This window comes from Columba livia, chromosome 1 (assembly GCF_036013475.1).
Source record: "Columba livia isolate bColLiv1 breed racing homer chromosome 1, bColLiv1.pat.W.v2, whole genome shotgun sequence".
Lineage (NCBI taxonomy): Eukaryota > Metazoa > Chordata > Aves > Columbiformes > Columbidae > Columba > Columba livia.
Window position 1 is genome coordinate 145923131 of NC_088602.1, and position 18940 is coordinate 145942070.

Here is an 18940-nt window from a genome sequence, read left to right on the forward strand (position 1 = left end):
GTGCTGTATTTTGTCTGAACCAAGGCTTAATTTTGCCATAGTTCCCTTAGTTTCTAGTATTTTCTTGATCCTACAAGGCTGTCATTCCTACAGCATCTTAAGCTCTAGGGTCTTTTTTGTCATGTTCATGCTTCGGGCCTTCATTTTGTCCCAGTGACTCCCAAAGGCCCTACCCATCCTTTGAGCCTGAGCTTGCCTGCTCTCCTTGTGGTGGGAACCACGAAATTTCTGACCTGGGGTTTGACAGGTAAATTGAAGAGGAACCAATCATTTGTTTCAGTAATTTGACAACTTTGGCAAGTTGCATCCAAAGAAGAGTCTGAGCCACGAAATTCAGAAGTGGGGATGAATGTCAGTCACCTCTGCAGCATGTTGCACCTGTGCCTCCAGTTAAACGGCTTCTTATACTCATCTATGCCTGTCGATTTTATGCATTTTGTAGCTTGTCCCACTCTGCAGACCTCCTGCTTTCTTTGCTTACTTTTTTTCCCAAGGCTTTCTCTTGTCCTCTCCACTTGTCCCAATATCAGTGCTGAATCTGTGTGTGACACAATATTCTATGTAGAGATAGAGATGGTTGAAGCCACCATGGCTATGTGAAGGTGAGAAACGGGCATACAGAATTTCTGCTTTCTGAAACAGAGCAGCTTTTTTATGCAATCTTTCTATGGCACTGTCTCAGGAGAGAAGAATGTCCCTACTTCCTCTGTGCCAGAGGAAAGACAGAGCATGTGGACGACTATTAAACTTACCGGTCAGCTTTATACTGGCCAGAAAACACCTCCTAACTTCTGACGGGTCCTGCACTCAGCCATGGGCTTTCTTCATATCTGAAGTTACATATACAATGCAGTGAGAAGAGAAAAAAAATGGCAGAGAAGGAAAAACACGGAGTCACTGTGGAGCCGATGCCTGTAGCTGATAGCTATGCTGCTCTGAAGCAGCTCAATACGCTGCTGGGAGAAGCTCATCATATCAATTACAGAGCCTGTCACCCTGCTCAAATCGTGAACAGGCTCCCCATTGAACCAGGGCAGAACAAAAGTCAATCAAGACTAAAATATGTGGGTCAGACACCCTGAATAGGCAATCAGTTTCTGGGTGAGCCAGGCATATGCCTAAATAAGCTGATCAGGGCTCCTGGTGGGAAACCCTGGGACATGGGAGCTCCCTGTGCATCTCTCCTGAACCTTGCTGAATGGACAGCCAGTCACAAGTGGTGCTGTGGTGAATTTGATAAACCAGCTTGGGTTTATTCTTTCTTTCCCCCCTCCGTGATCAGGCGTTTCCCTAAATGAGATAAATCCTGTCAGAACTGATGCCACTAATAACCATCAGCCGTCTAGTTTTAATTAGAGTTTGCTTCATTAATGCCTCAACTCCTCTCTGTGCAGCAGATTAAATAATGTACTTGCAGCTCATTTATACAAACCCCCAAACTGCAGGGCTGAGCTGCAATCCTTTAATTAAACAGCCTGGCTGATCCCTACTGCTGCCTTGGCTCATCAGTCTAAGCCGATTAAAGAGAATAGGGACTAATAAAGAGCATAAACAGAGAAGCGACTCTTGTCTCTTCAAGGGACTTGGAGACTCCAGTGGAGATTGCCTGCTTTCTCCTTCCGTACCATGAACCTTACCTGAGCCCACATCACTGCCTTCTGGGACCTGCAAGAATGGTCCCACTTTCAGCAGAAACCCAGCCTTATCTTGTGGGACAGAAATCCTTTAGGAGACTGAAGGAACATAGGCAGCAGGAGCGTAAAACAGCAGGTAAGGTGAAGATAAAGAGGAGCATCAAGGCAGGAATAAGAGTGATTGCCTGACTGCGGGAAAGACCAGCATGAGCAGGAGAGACCAGCTCAGGTGTGGAGCAGAAGGAGAAGAAAACACAGGGCATAACAGTAGGAGCTTGGCTGTCAGGAACAGTCTGGGATGAAAGTTTGTCTCTACTCGTGCTTTGTGATGGTCATTGTTGTTCTTGTGTGGTCTTCCCTAATGTTTGTCCTGCAAGATTTCTGACTCTTTCTTTGCTACTCATCCAGCTAAAAACGCCTTGGCTGCACCTGGGTGGGAATGGTTAGGAAGATGTCAGTGTCTAGCTCAGTGATAGCTCAATGGAAGCCAACTCAATGAGGCAGTTGCAATCTTTCCCACTTGTATTGTTCTGCTTTGCTTCACTGCCTGCCAACAAGCAGTGCTAGCCCCTTCTCTCCTCCAGCATGTGAATTCATTGCGGGGGGGTTACAGCTCTGTGAGTTTAGCAGTGCAAACTTCCCACCTAGCTTAGCTGCATTGCACTAGCAATCAGCAAGACTGGTGTTGTAGGCCATGAACATTAGGAGACAAATTTGATCCCAGAATCTGTCTCCAAGAAGCTCAGAGCCAAATTGTTGAACTGTTGAACTGTTGCTGAACTCTTAGGGCTTCCCCATTTCAAAGTACAGTGTAAACCTTGGGTGTGGACTACTGTTGTCTCCATTGGACTTGCACACCACGGACTTCCTGACCATAACCCATCCTGGAGGTTGGGCTTCCACTGGGAATGCCAAAGATCAGGTTGAGGGGAATGAGGAGACTCCGTGGATGGCAGTAGGAGCTAACCATACCCCTTTACTGAAGTGCTGATTAGACTCTGATTTAGCCAAACCCTATAATTTCATAAAGCAACTGCTCTTTTCCTTGCTGGCTTCTGCCTGTTAACGGCAGGGTTTCATTCTAGGGATTTGAATAGCCTAGTAATTGCATTTTCCACTTCTTCCAGTCTCACATAGTGGAGACTGGCATCCCAGAACAATGACCTTAAAATGTGTCCAGCAGCAGCCCAGCTCTAACAGGATTACATACCATTTTCCTTTGTGTGAGGTAATAGGGCTGAGATGAGAAAGATTTGTTTCTATTAGAGTAATGAGAGGAAATGATGGAGTCACAATTGGAGGGAACAGTATATTCATTCAGTTGCCTTTCACAGGCTTTTCAGAGCCTGCCTCTGGCTCGCCTGCGGTGCTGAATAGGAAATCAGTAGAAAATCACCTCTGGTCCAGTGATGGGAAAAGTTTTACATAAAACTTTAAGCGCTTGGGACAGGTCCGCTTTGGCAATGAACATGAGGGTAGCACTGGAACGCTGAAGGATCATGTCACAAAGGAGACTGAATGGCATGTGGGTACTTTTGTGTGAAGGGCAGGATCAGATTCCAGATAGCTTTTGGGAAGGGAGGATGTTCCATCTGCATTTGTGGGAGAGAGAAGGTAGTTCCCACCTGGAAGAAGTGCAGATGAGACTTGACCTGCTTTTAAGGCAAAGGCAACAGAGTCCTCCCAGGAAGAGGAAAGGTTGGGGATCTGAATAGAGTCTTCTGAATGGGCTTGGATGTGTACTGAGCAGAAGGGCTAGGGTCTGAAACATCTACAGAAACATCTATGGAAAAGTTGGGCAAGTTCTGCTCATATTCTCCCATAATATTTCCTCACTTTCCAGTAGGGAGACTGCTGCTTAGATCAGGGTTAAAACATGATTGGTGCAACTGGCAAGTGTTTACTTCATTATTACAGACCGATTAAATTGTAACTCAATATAATTTAGATTCAAACAGCTGTGTGCTTGTTTCTAATGTGCCTACTGGATTAGTCACTGTTGCAGATTGGTTACTGCCTGGCATCACAGCACCAGTTAGTGGTAAGAAGACATGTATGCCATTGGCTACATCACCAAGCCAGACTTCCTTGCAGTTCTGGTGAAAGAACTCTTGACCCACTTCTGACTTACCAAAGTACTCAAACAGAAAGATGTGTTCTTGGTGGAAGAGGTCCTTTGTACTTACTGCTCCGTTTTTGTATGTGGGAGGGTGAAAAGTGGTTGGACATATTTTGGACAATTCTTTGAAATCAAACCTTCAAAGATCTTTGCTCAGCTCTCTAAGCTGCATAAGAATTTGCTACACTCTAAGCAGCACATGATTAAAAAAACAAAATCTGATGTAATTTACTTCTGGATGTCTGATGTCTCTGATTCTTCATGTCTCATTACCTGAACTCTCTGTTTCCATTGAACATGCTTTTATTCTCTGCCCCATGAAATCGTGTTGGAAGACATTGGCACAAAAGAGCCATGAATATTATCCGCTGCACACAACATCATGTATCTTTTTGGCTGCCCACTGCTGTAGCCTGGGAGCATCTCTCCTCCCAGTACAGCTCCCACTTTGCCCTTTGGTCACTCTATGTCCTCTAACAGTTAGATCCTCCTGAGCAATCCACAAGACTTTGTTTGGATTGTGAGTACAATACCTCTTATGGTTGAGGCCCGTGAAGTTGATAAGAATGGAACCACTCTACAAGTCGATTCTCCTTTTAGATACCACTGAAGCATCTTAGTAAAAAACGGGTGAGGAATGATGATTTTCCATCAGTATCCACCACTCTTTAAGCATTACAGAAAAACAACTGAGCTACCTAATACTATGTCTGAACTTGTAAAAGATTGACCTTGCCTGACAGAAAGAATGCAAATCCTGTTCATGAAATGGGAAATTAGCTTTTCTGTCTTAGAATCGCTGGTGGGATATTGGATATGTAATCTGGAGGTCAGTGCTTCCTTTCAGCTCAGAGGTATTAAGTGTCTCTGGCTCAGGTGTGAAACATGATAATGATTCTAGTCTGTATCAAATCAGATCTATAACCTACCACACAAAACAGCATAATAACTCTAACTAATTGGCCCCCAGCTGGCAGTGCCAAGTGCAAGCTCGTACATTTAGTGGACCATGGAGGCTGAATTCTCCTCTGATTCTTAACGGAGAACACTTCAGGTCAGGCTTTCAGTACCTGGACATGCCAGTGCAAGGCAAGCCTCTGTGCCCATGGTCTGTGCCTTGTGTGCTCTGAGGATAAATGACTTCTTACACAAAGCTCTTCAATCTTACTTCTTTCATTCGTATTAAAGTCTTCCACAGCACTGTTTTTGAGAACACATGGGAGAAGTTTGAGCAACTTTTCTGCTCTGTTAGCATATACTGTTTGTGCTTATTTTCTTATTTCTTATTGAGGTCACAGGCATCAAGAGAGGATTTTTTCTGCTTCTTAACAGCTCATCTACTTCTTATTCTTTTCTCCCTATAGACTTAATAATCCCATTCAAGATACTACAATTGGAGGTTGTGGGTATGCAGCAAACAGGCAGGGATGGGTCAGCAAAGTTCACATAAATATTCCTCAGGCTCACAGTTGTCAGAGTTTTGATTTCAGTCTGACACAGAGATGTGGGCAAGGAGTAATGTCTAGAACCAGACTTGAGCTCTTCCTAAACTTGGGAGTGACTAGATTCCTTGCTTTTTATGGTTGTTTTGTACAGTCAAGACTAGCAGCTTCAATTGCTTTGCAGGAGCCTGGGCCCAGAACCACAGAGGTATTCAGTGCATGTAGATTTAGGGGAAATGTGGAAACACAACATCATAGTTACCGACAACCTTGGGAATCTCTTGCAGGGAGGTATAGTTGGCAATTCTTCTAATACTATGACCTGGGAGGAATGGCTCTTTCTAGAAGCATCCAAAGAAACAGGAGCTGAGTTTCAGATGCAGCATCCCAGTCTTGTAAAGAAGATCCACCAGGACATGTTGGCACGATCTCCCACACAGGCATTTCTCTGCTCCTTCTCTCTGATGGCTGGTGCAGCCACTTCCAGGCAAGTTTGGAGAACACAAGGGTGGGGAATTAAAGTGCGGAGTAGGTGGGCTCTTCAACAGGAAAAAAATCTCTGACAGAAACTGGAGTCTCCCTGTCACATGGGTTGCTGTATTTGCCTCTATGAACACCTTTCTTCAGGAACGAGGAAGATGGCAGGAGACAGAGGCCAAAGAAAACCCATCTGTAGTATCCTCTTTTGAAACTGCAAATATACCCATCAGACAAATGTTTTTTGAGAACCTGAAGCTGTATCCAGCCATTGCCTGGCCACGTGTTCTTCTAGTCCTTCCTATTCCTCTGTTGCTTCCCTTGCTTATGTGGGGAATTCAGCCTTGGATTTGGGTACTCTTCTCCCACATGTGACAACACTTGCCATTTCTCGGGCCACAGGAGTGGTAATGTCAGTGAAAGAGAATTGATCATAGACAACCTTACATTTGTGGGAGCCACTTTCAACAGCTATTGAGATAAGCTAGTTGCTTTAACACTAGGTGATTCACTCATGGCTTGCAGATGATCCTCATGTTCTCTCTTCTGCATCGTGAAGAATTCCCTGCCTCTAGTATGGCAGCTTCTTGTTACCAGTGGAATGCAACATGAACACCTGGTGTATCCTGTGTTTTCTGTCTGATAACACCACAGAGATGCATAAGAAGAGGTTATGACAGCTTTGGAAAGAGGCCTATGTCTAGCACTGGGAAATGGGCACAGACGGTTGATGAAGTAATAGCAGATGGACTGTGGTGGAGCTCATGCCATTCATTTTAATACTCTACTGATATCATCTGACCAGATCTGCGTCTGTCAAGATGCACCCACCCTCAAAACTGGGCCATTCCAGATCTTTAATATGCTACGGTGTGTTCTGTTGAACTTGACAGGTGGTTTCTGTGGACCCTCTGTCCACTCATTTGTTCGTGGCTTACAAGGCAGAGAGAGATAAGGCAGAGAGACAAGGAGAAAGAAAGGCAGACAGACTCACCCCCACAAAGGTAACAGTTGTACTGTAAGGAAAACGGATGGCAAACATGCTGTACAGAGAAGGAGAATGACACGAGAGAAGGAGCAGGAAATTCAGGAAGTAAAAAAATAGTGTAAACGAAAGAAGAAACTGGAGGGAGCAAGAATATATGAACAGGAGACAAATGAGCAGGTCCCTTGGCTGGAATATTCCTGTTCATGCCAGCATTCTTTGGCAGTGACCGCAATGAGGCTGTGGCCTTTTATTACAAATTTTCTTGCAGTGTGATGTCAATCCAAAGGCCTTTTGTCTTTTCTGTTCTCTGCGACACTAAGTCACTTGTATGTAGTTTCATCTTCTGTTCATCACCATGGGGCAGGCTCTGTGTTCAAATACAATAAGCTCTCCCTTGGAAAGACAGGTCTGTGCTCCAGAGTTAATCTTCTGCATGTATCCCTGCCAGGCTTTCATATTCTTCAGGAAGAACTGAGGAATCTGAGAGGCTGAAGCACACTGTACAGCAGCTCAGGCCGTTATATTTGGGCTCCGCAAACAGTGAGATAGCTGAGGGGGGCGGGGAGTGTAAAAAAGTTGGGAGTTTTTTGGACTGTTCAAAAACTGCAGAAGAGCTGGAGGCCACACCATCTTCTGTGAGGAAACATCATCCTGAAGAAGAACATCAAGACATAGACAGGAGCTGAGTTCCATGTGGTTTTTCTTTTGAGACTGAGGAACCTAACTCTGGCCACACCATTTGGAAGTGTGTTCTAGTAACTTTTAACCATCTCTGGTTAGCACCTTGGTTCTTTTCCATACATAGATTGTACCATCATCACATGGGGAACTGTATTTGCTTAGTGACTAGAGTCATGTGTCAACTTTGTCATGTCCCACACTGGTAGGTTGCTGCTCTCCTGTAAACAGGTTGTGATGCTGTTGCTATTGCCTGCGTATCTGGATTGACTGCAATCTCTCTCGCTCCATCCTTTGGGGAAAGAGGGAAGGTGGGGTTGGCTACTCTATGTACACATTGCTGGTACTCTTTTGCACATCTGCTGGAGTGACTGGCAAAATGTAACAAATGCCTGTAATTTCCTGGAATACACTTAATGTGAGAGTGATAGATCAAGAGGCACAAAAATAGATAGTGCAGGTTGTATTGTGAAAAGTAATGCTGTGCTTTTACAAAACAGCTGGATCTGGTAAGCATATTACAGGTTGTCTTAAAATGCAGCATATTGGGCTAGATCCTCCACTGACTTTGGTGCAGTTCAATGGCATAGTGCCATTTAGCACCAGCCATCATTCTGCTCAACAATGCAATAGAGTTAGTTGTGTCAAGGCAAACTCCTACTTTTCTTAATGATCTTGCCTCAGAAGTTCCATGTCTGAGTACAAAGTATAGGGATGGGAATAATTTTCATTCCTCATAGGGAAGAAATTTTAAGTGGCCCTAGAGTAATCTCAGCTGGTACAACCAAATGCGTAAGCTGCTAAGTCATCCTGTTTTCCACATGGGAATGAAGAAAGATAGAAAAGGGAATAAGGCCTCAGGGAAGAGAAGTGACATGAATTGGATCAGAGTGTGAGTGAAGCAGCAGTGAAAAAATAGGTTAGAACTTGGAAAAGTAGAGCTTTGTGCCTGCTGCACAAGGCTGTGGGGATGTTCACTGGATTGGGGAAAGGAGGAAGGAATGCAAACCATGCTGTTTCTGTCTTGGTCTTTGGCCATAGGTCACCCCAAAACTCTAGATCTGAACACACTGGCAGAGTTAAAATCTGGATCATATCTGCTTTCCTAAAGCTGATGAATGGTATTAGGACTGTCTGTATTGAGGGTGGTAGTGTGAGGCTGTGTTACTCTTTATGTTGAAGAGTACAGTGCTTCCTTCTCCTTGATTTGACACAAGCAGTGGCCTTCTACTGGGCTGCAGGGGTCACAAGAGATGAAATAGCTGAGACACTTGAGAACATTGAGAAATTTGTCTGGGTTACAAGAAGATCTTCCTGTGAAGCTGCTCACTCACTGCCTTCAGTAGTCAATTACACTGATCCCTTAGGAAGGAACCCAGAGGTGCAGTCCAACCCAGGGTCTGTCACAGCAGGTGGAAAAAGAAGACTACAGAAGCCCTTGCCGAGGTCTATAAATGCCAGGAGTTGTGTCCCTCACTCAGCTAACAGGCAGCTGGAATGGAAGAGCAATGGGCTGAGGGGATATGCAAGGTTTCCTTGCCTTTCAGAGGCTCTGCTGCCTCCCAGCCCTGAATTCATCTCATTTTAGCAGTGAAATTCTATCTTCTGCATGATTGCACCAGCAGGCTTTTGTCAGCGAATTTGGTGATGCTCAAACCTGCCTCAGGGATGAGGAGCCAAGAGATTTGAGTCGAAGTGGCACAAAGACTGCTGCTGAGAAGCCAAGTTTCTCTTTCCTGGGGTGCTGAGCGGGCAGTTACACTAATGCAGGATGCCATCTGTTTTTTCCTTCTCTAAAAGGTCGTGTTTACTAAACATTGCAGAGGCAAGAGAGGTCTGGGGTTAAAGTAAAAGTAATTAAACCCTGCAGAGGAGGACCCCCCTGTGCCTCCACTGTCCAGTTGGTGCTTTTCACACCTCAGTGATAAGCACAGGTGCCTGGTTTGACACAGACACAAGTAACCCCCTCTGCAGTGACAGGCTGTGGGACCTCCTCCTAGTCTAACCAGCAGAGACAGCACAGCAACCAGCCTGGGGCATCAAGCACCAAGGTGTGATGGGCAGCTGAGAAAGGGGTTGTCCTTCCTAAGCTGAGCCCTGTGCTCCTGCAGCTGGTGAAATAGGAGGCATGGCTGGGGAGGTGGCCCAAGTGTCATTCTGATGAACTATAAGAAAAAAACCCCTGTGTGACAACCACATGACCCAGCACAGCCAGCCTTGCACCAGGAACACTTCTCATTCAGTGGGAGCTGCCTTTGCTGTTCCAAGTCACCCTCCGAAGGAGCCTGTTTGTTTCCATGAGAAAAGCAAAGGTCCTAGTCCTCAAGTGGCTAAAGTTAGTCATGGAGAGCCTGGCTGTCAGACAGGCAGCCAGCCCAGACTGACACCTGGACAATCATTTTTGCACTAGGAAGGCATGAGGCCCATCAGAAAAGTTTAGCTCCTGTTATACAGCAAAAGGCACAAGAACACAACAATATGGAAATTGCACAGTATGCAGGGATCGTGTTTAAATACCAATTCCAAAATGAAGGCCCTGACTTTAGCATGCTGGACCCTGTGGGACATGAGGCATTTGCTAGTATTATCATATTTTCTGTAATAATACTCACTGAAACCACTTTAAGCAATGTTGAAAAGATGTTACCTGTTTCAGTCTGTGCTAAAGGATGTTAAATTTAGTTGATTTCCAATATATTTACCATCCCGTACTGTCAAACCTATTTTACAGGTGTGTGTGCCAGCCTTTTTATGAAATAAGTAATATATTCTGGGATGGGTAATGAGCTTGCCTAATTATCATTAATTCCTCTTGGGTAAAACTAGTGTGAGAAGATGGCTTGATGCCACTGCTTTGCAAGGTGTTACGTGAATGTAGACAAAATCAGAATCTTGTTCCTATATTTGTCTGTGTTGGGGGAGACTGTCTGTGAAAGCTGCAGCTCGGCTGGCAGAGGATGATTTGCCAAGATCAAGTTCCAAGTTTCCTGCCTCTCTGGCAGGAGAGACTTTTGCCTTCCATCATTTTCAGCATGCTCCCAGAGAGCATTGCCTCCAAGCCACCCTAAAACCTGAACTCAAAAGCAAATCAGGAGCAATTCTTCTGCACTCAGACCCCCAGTATGTCAGAAATCTTCGAACTTTGAAAAGATCCCATATTACTAAGCTTCTCTCAGCCATTTTTTTTCCATTGAATTCTGATCAACCCGTTCACCATATGTTTCGGGTGTCCTCAGGGAACACTGAAATGAAATAAACTGAAAAGGCACTTTGGACCCCGCTAACTCAGCAATTGATTTTTATTTTTTTTTCTGAGCAGGGAGATGAGTGAGGACAGCGAAAATCCTGAAATGTCTTAAGACAGAGGGAATACAGCTTCTTGCAGACTTGGGATCTGGGTTCCATTCTCTTGGCATTAGCCAGTGACCTCTTCTTCTAATTCTCCATATGCCACTTTCAAAGGGTTTTTTATTCTGACATCTTTGAAGCTTTGAAGTCTCATATGGCTCTCAGGCCATGATAATGATAATGCTAATCACTTACAGTACTTTAAAGCAGCATATATACAATAACCAACTGATCCTCATAAGGATCTCTGTGAAATGGATTAATAAATTTTTGTGGTCCTTCCTAACTAGTCCCTGTAGTCTTTACCTCAGTTACAGGTCGCAATCCTGCACGCTGACCTTGAGTACCATGAAGAAGGCATTTGGTAAGTTGTACATGGGAAACGGCAATGTGCTCTTCTTCTGGAGTGACACAGGGACACAAACAGGAGGTGAGATCTGTCCCTGTGCTAGTTTCGTAACACGTAGCTTCCTCCTGTTCAATTAGCCAGATCTTTTTGAATAATCACTATACCTGTCAACAGGGCATCTGAGCATCTTCTGCTTGAGTGACTGGTTTCTTACACTGCTAAGTCCAGAAGAGCCGTTGCTATTTTTGGTACTCTGTTATTGCTCTTATTTATCTGCAATAATTTTTCTTCTTGTAGGAGAGAAGGAACAAAGAGATGAGTTTTGTGTCTTGACCTCATGGGAACTGTGTAGCTGTGGAGTGGTCAGTGAGAAAGCTCAGTTCTAATTTCTTGCAGGACTAACATTACTGTCCTTGAGAAGAGTAGCTCTCTGGGTCCTTGAGCCCTATTTAGTCATTCAGCCACCCTGTAAACATCTTTCTGAGAGCTCTGAAAATTACTCTCAGACTGTGAACTGATTCTGGTATTTGATGGTGAGACAATGTAATGTCTGGAGCATCCAAGTCCTGTGTTGTGTCTAACTTGAAACTGTCTTGAAATATCTGGGGGGAAGGGGCTGCATGTTCTTTCTTAAGTGATCAGTTATGGGTATGTTTAAGCGTGACAGTTAAGGTTCAACAGATGACCATGATTCAGCTCCACAGCTGGCAGTTCGAATTGCAGATCCTTGCCAAGCTGGAAACATTATGTTTCCAGCAGCAAGGAGGCTGGTGAGGCTTATGCAAGGAAGGGCACTATCCTGATGCTGTAGGAAATGAAAAGCTGTCAAATCTCTCCCAGGACAGAGTATAGTACAACAGCTCTGTACAGACTTGGGGAGTTGGCACTGCTAGGAATGGGTGGATGGAATTCTCTGGTTTGACAATTTAGTATCACTGATTTGGGCTTTAGGTTTCCAAAATACCAGGAAGGAAGAAAAAAGGAAGTAATAAAAAGCCCTTTATCTAATACCATTTTTCCTCTGTCATCTTCCTATATCCTTCCCTCAGAGTACTTCTTATAGAAAACCTTAATGAGAAATCTGCACACAGAAGCTAAATATCAGAAACCTCTTTTACCTGTGCTAGAGAAACATATTTGAGACTGTCCAGCTGAATTGTCTCAGCAAGGGCTTTTTCACCATCATGTTTTCTTGAAACAAACACTAGGAATCAGCCCAGAACCCTGTTATTTCTGGCTTGAAATGCTAGACTAGCTATAGCATTTCATATAAGCCCTGAGTCAGATTGTCTATAGTCATCATCTTTGCTAACAAAACTGGTCTCTGTCTGCAGCAGGCATGTACAAGTCAGCTGTGCAAAAGTAGCAGGAGACACCTGAAGCATGAGAGATATTTTCTACAGCAGATGGAATCTATTTGTAATAATGACTAAGCTACTTGCTATGGGTCATAAAAGTCATATAGGGACATCTAGAAAGAGCAGAACAGCTGAATTTGTAGTCTTTCTTTTTATCTGATTGCAAGCGATTTACATTAATATTACAACTTTCAATCAAACAGAATTCAAAGACATTACAAACCTTCCCTACCTGATTGCATGATGAGCAGAAAATTGCTTCATTTATCATGCGAGAGTAGCTGTAAAGACTGTGAAAGATGGTGGTATATGATACTTTAGGACAGCAAGTAAAGAACACTGATTACAGTTGAAACTGGAGGGCTGATGCTGGCATACAGAATTAAATTAACCTACTTGGAGGTTGGCCAGGACATTAGGATTCACACCTTAGACTCTGCATGGGACTTTTAATTATTACAAGTGGTTAGAAAAATTTTCTCATCCAAGAAACAGAACATACAATAGCTCCATTCCCTTCCTTCATCCCATATCCAGGGAGGTTGATTGCTCACAGGCCAAGGGAAACCAAGTGAATCCCGACTGTTTATTTCATAATGCTTTTTTTCCAGAGATCTTCCATGCTGTAGTGTCTATGCTTGCCCTACTTACTTTTCTTACTGTGGGGTTTTTTGTTGCTATGATTACAGTAGCTCCTGAGCTCTCACTTAGTAGCAAAACCTGTGCCAATCAACTGTATCACTCAGGACAGAGTGAAAAAATCAGGATTGTTAAGGTTTTAGCCAATAGTTCACTGGAGCATCAGTTTTGATCTTTAGCAGTGTGTTTTGTCTCTCATATGGAGCCTTCATCCATTGCTGCTGTTGGACAACAGAGAATAGACCTCTTCGTGACATTTCCTCAGAAACAGGTTCAACATGGGAGTAAACCTGGGTGAATACAGGGTGGTAAATGGAACCATAGGGCTGCAATGTTAACACTCAGACTATTAAGAAAACTGTGTCTTTACCCCTTTTTTCCATTGCTTGTAGTCACTGAATTTTACCAGCTGACGCTGAAATTTCCCAGGTTTGATCTTTTGCCCAAAAGTGAAGTAGGTTTGTCTCTTTTTTTGAGAGAGATTTTTTTCCCACTAAGTAAAAGTGGTTCAGCCATATTTTTGTTTGTTTATTTATTTACAAAAGAGAATGTGGAAACTATTCCCACTTCAGCAAGAGTATTTGCTATTGCTTTCTGAACAGCACAACAGCCAAACCAGCAGGGGGTTAAAAAGTTTATATTTGGCATAAAAACATCTAGCTAAAAAGTGCTTTTGAGTGCTTCAGTGGAATCTGATTTTGATTTGATCGAGTTTTGACCCTCAGAAAATCCCACGCATCAGCACAGTACATTCTGAATGGGTGTATCCACTGGGCTAAGAGTATGCATGGAGGAGGAAGGCAAGGTTATACGTGTATGTGAGATTAGCTTGCATCCTTGTCCTAGCACAATGTCTTTAGGGGCTTCAGTTACGCACTGTGAGTGGGAGCACTCAGCTTGGTGGTGCTTCTTGCACGTCTGTGACTGAATGTGTGCACCTAGCGCTTGCAATCTTGGGGCTCTCGCGTGTCTTGAGGAATATCCTAGATGACTGATAAGGTTAAATGGAGCTTCTGATCATTTTGGGTTGGTTCAACACCCTGTGCTTCATCGGCCAGGGTGAGAATCACGTCCAGTGAGAGCACCTAGGGTCAGACACAGCCCAGTCATCAGTGGGTAGGTCCAAGGTCAAGCTGGGGAGTCAGTCTGCAGGTCAGAGTCCAGATCAAGTGGGTCCATGGCCATGGACAGGGAAAGGCTGTGGCAGAGCTGAAGACCAGCACTCTTACAGTCTCCTTGGGACAGGGAGTGACTGCTCCAGGCTGGACTGAAAAGGGGGAACTGTGCAGGATGTTTGGAGGGAGGCCTAGGTGAGACTGCTTAGGCCATTAAGGTCTGTTAGTGCACTAAGGACCCTGACAAGACTTTCCATAGAGAACGAGAAACCTTCGTGTCTGGAGGTGCTCAAGAGCGCACCAGAGGAAGCCCAGATCAAACTTACCAGTCTTTGAAAATGGCTCTCCTTTGAGCAGGGACTTGGAATACAGACCTTCAACCTTCCCTCCCAGCCTAGGTTATTCTGTGATTCTACAAAGCCTGCGTTTTTTTCTTCTGTATGAGCAGTGCATGCAGGATATCCCGTCACTATGAATATTTCCAACTCAGACTCTAAACTGTGTGCTATAAAAAACCAAATAGGTAGCATACACTGGAGGTGGTGTACAGCCTCGCAGGACAACAGGCCCCAGTGCTGCAAACTCTTATGCACACACTTCATGTTCTATCATGAGCAGTCAGTGGAGGCCCTCAGAAAAACAAAGAGTTATGCTTATGTGCAAGAGCATCATGTCAGGGAATATTTGCTGGCATTTAGAGTCCATTCATGCTCCAAGGGAAGTCAACTGGCTCTCTAGTCTACTGCCTCGGGCCCTGATCTGCCCTAAAGAAAGTCTGTGTAGCACACTGCACTGTGGCCTTGACTCAGCAGAGCAACGTGGGATATGTGGTGTGCTGAATCAGAGCTTATGCATCTAGCTGAAATTGCTTTGTAGGGCACAGTCTTGTTCCCACTGAAATACTTGTGAGGGTTTCGGAACGCACTCCAAAGAAAACATGATCAAATCTATGTTCAAGGTCATCCCTTGAGCCGAGGATAGAAATTACTGCTCTGCTGGTTAAAATGAGAATGGGTAGAACAGAAAATGCTACAGCAAGAGCTGTAAGGCGAAAGTCTTTTATTAATACTTTGTTAAATACGTATGGACATAGAATAGAAGGAGTTAAAAATGCATGCATACTTTACATGTACATCTTCAGGTGTAGAAAAAGGAGTGTTCAATTGTATAGTAACAGGGAAAGAACACAGAAAAATTTTATAAGGTGTACAACCTAAAAGGATAGTGACAGTTTTATGCCTAATTTTAATGGTGGCATTTCCTGATTGATGAGGATACAGATATGTCATTTTAAATTGTTTTGACAAAGTTGATGATATAGTGTTTATGTAAGAGACTGGTTTCTTCTGTGAATTTATTTTTTAATTCTAACTGGTGACTACATGCATGTGTATAAAAGAAGCAGCTTTCTTCCTTTAAATCCTTCATCTTTCTTAGTTCTGCAGTTGTGGTACTGTCTTTGGCTCACCAAATGTGGAGCCCTTTTAGAAACTGTGAGAATATTTCTAAATTTGATTGTTAAATCTACTGAACAGACAAGCTGCCATTGGAGAGAATAAACTTCCTTTTAAAGTACTAGTAAGTATGCAAAAGTGCTCCGAGGCTTAGGAGGCAAAGTCTATTTACAGTTAGAAGACTTGGGCTCTTAAGTGCTTACAGCACTTTTGAAAATGAGACTTAAATGCTTCAAAGTAATTTGGGCACTACACAAAATCATATCTAATTTCCCTGATTTTGCTCTGACATGAACACCAATCATAAAATGGTTTGTTATCTAGATGACAGCAGAACTGGTTGTATGTGGAGCAAATCCAAGAGAAAGAAATATGATTCAGAAGTGAATTAAATAATTTAATGGTGTTTAAATGTGGGAGGCAGTACACACCCGTGGTTTCAATGGAATTAAGTGCACCGGTTCTGTAGTAATTATTTCCAAACTAGACGTTGCTCTCAGCTAAATACTCATTCCCTGGAAACCAGTGAAGCTGTATCTGATGTACATGGTGCAGTAGAACCCAGGGTCCATGAGGACTGGCCTGTACGCTATTGGAAATCATAAGTTATTCCCCTGTAGCAACGGGAAGGAGACTAGTGTAACAACAAACACACACTCTCATGATTCCAACAGTCCCCAGAATACCAAAATCTTGTTTGAAATTAGATGGGTTTTGAAAATATTTGACAAGAGAGGTTAATGACAGACTTCCTCAGCACTTCAGTGGATCAGACACATGCTAATACCATCCTGTCCAGAGCAACATGTCACCTCTTTTAGAGTGCACTGTTGTCAGGTCCTGATTTCAGACACTTACTGCTGTGACTGATGGAAACTCCAGGGGAAAACTGGATCCTGCCAGACAGGGCTCTGGGGTACACAGGGAGATGCTGAGCAATAGGCAGCAAGGGCACAGGGGTGACTGCCTGCTGCTAGCTGCTCCAGGGAGCAGGAGAGGTGTCTGTGGGCCTTGACACCTTCTTTGGCCCTTCATGTCCAGCTGCAGCACCACGAGCAGAGGCAGCTGGGCAGCTCCAGCAGTCACAGCACTGGTTCATACAGTGTGTGCAGCTCAGGTGCCTGATCTCAGGGAGGGAGGGATCAGAGCTTTGGCTGCATCGACCTGAAGTCCTGATCCATCACTGAGAGAGACCCGCCCCTCACAGCACAGGCTCCCTAAACATTTAAAATGCAGCTCAGTGAATGAGTATAGTGAACAACAATAAACATAATCGTAAATAAAATATAATTAAAAAAGCAAATAAAAAAAGCGAAACGTTGCGTTTTGTTCACAGTGACGATCTCAGCGGTTCCACAAGCAAGAAAGCCGGGTGTGAAACGGAGGATCCGAAGGAGGCCGGCAGACAGAGTGGCCAGGAAGGCAGGTCCGACACCCAGACGCTAAAAGCCCAGCATGCGGAGCTCCAAGAAGAGCAGGCAGCGGGGTGTTCCCCTCTGGTGCAGAAGGCGAGCCTCCACCACACGGGCTCCCCAGTGAGAGTGCAGCGCAGCAAAGGGACGGCCTCGTGTTCCCATGCAGCTGCCTCCGATTATGAGCTCTCCCTTGACCTAAAGAATAAACAGGTACAGAGGCTTCCTCCTCAGGCTGTGGGAAAAGGGGACGGGGTGGGTGGGCCTGCATTCGCACTGCGGTGGGACATCTTTCAGCAACTACTTTAGCCTTTTGTGCACCTTAAGCTTTTGCCCTGCCTGAACAGGCTATGTGGGGCTGATGGAGGAAGTAGCTTCCCCACTTCTGACTGCTACACCCTTTCACTCAAACCTGCTGGGCTCAGCTCCTCGTTGCCTGGGTTCTGTGGTCCAAAATGGACCCAGATACTTAGTTGTGACTGTAGGCTTAGAGATGGGTTGTGGACAGCCAAGAGCTGTGACATCCAGAGGTGATGTATTGCTGACAAACATACAGTGCCTGAAGGGCTCCCAGCATCTGATTGTCCCAAAAGATCTCCCTCATGGGAGAAGTCTCCAAGAGCCATCTTGTTTTCTTGGATCACACTGGGGAAGTCCCCCAGCCCACTTCCACATTAGCCACTTCAAAGCATGAGCTTTCAGGGGAAGTGAGGTTTGTTCAGTGAGTGGCCTGCGTGGTGTCTGCAGTGATGTTTGTGTATTGCTACCATCACTGCCTTCAACCCAGTGATGGATGCTGAAGAGATAGGCAGGTTTACCAGGCTGAGAGAAAATTATTCAGTTCTTGAATTTGCAAGCCTTGCCTCCTGTGCCTGAGGCTACAGGCTAGCACCAGAGCAGAAGGATACCCACCTCTAGCTGCACCTCCTGATGGGCTCCCAGCAGGGGATAGCGGGACAGGGACTAATAGCAGCTGGCCTCCTCACTCAAAGGCAATGAGGTGGAATGTGCCCCCACCCCAACCCTGCATCTCTGCAGATTACAGACCAGGAGAGCTGTTGTGCAAAGCAAAACCTAAAGAATTATTTCTGACTTTTTCCTAGGATGGCAGCTCAACCAGAGGCTGTTTGATATGCAGACCCTGCAGTATGTGAGATGAGGAGCACAAGCATCCAGATTACTTTCAGTGGGAGAATTCAGTGAGAGCTGTGCTATTGCAGATGAAAGGTCTTAGCTAATGAGGTTCCCACAGAAGAAGCTGCTGCTTCTGGGACACCTCTCTACCACTTCCCTCAAGGCATCACTGCTGTCCCTAAACATACACATCAGATCAATGGCCCACTAAATTCCTGAGCAGAATTGCTCAGGAAAAAGACTTTGACTCTTTAGCTCCGTCTTTCTCAAAATACTACATACACAACTCAGACAGAAACCAAGAGATACTAATTAACTGGCTTCACAAACTAATGTGGCATATCCTCAGGGTGGGCCAGATCTTGCTGCTATATATGGGTTTAGCCTCCTCAATGTCCTAGAGCTGCTCTGATTTGTCCAGGGGAGTGTCTGTCCTGTGTTATTTAAGCTTTAAGGTCATGTTGTCCTATCACTGTTCTTGCAGGAGAGGTCAGACCTGCCCTGGATGTGTGTGAGACAGAGGGACATGTTAGCTGCTCATTCATTAAATCCTGATGCCTTGCGGTACTGACCTTGCAGGGACCTAGCCTATCTCATAGGTGAAACCACTTTTCTCACAGCAAAGGGGGCTTGAAGTATGTGTGCTCCTCCGGCCCAATGGATGTCCTCAGTGGATTACCTCCAGCTCTGGAAGGGGAGATTTTCAGGGAGTGAAGAGTATTAATTCTTCCAGTCTTGTCCTCTAGTATGTGTTTTCATAGGTATTCCTGTCAACTTGCTTGTCAGGTAGTTC

General features: G+C 44.7%; 1 protein-coding gene across 6 annotated transcripts in view; it reads left to right on the forward strand.

Annotated features, from left to right (window-relative positions):
• Positions 1–18940, forward strand: part of IQSEC3 (IQ motif and Sec7 domain ArfGEF 3) — a 106312-nt gene that overhangs the window by 46860 nt on the left and 40512 nt on the right. For 4 of the 6 annotated variants that reach the window (XM_065035449.1, XM_065035457.1, XM_065035466.1 and 1 more), the window contains exon 3: positions 16938–17226. The exons of the other annotated variants lie outside the window; for them this stretch is intronic. In XM_065035449.1, the coding sequence (XP_064891521.1) occupies positions 16938–17226 (289 nt within the window). The remainder of the gene's footprint in view (positions 1–16937; positions 17227–18940) is intronic. 6 annotated transcript variants of the gene reach the window in all.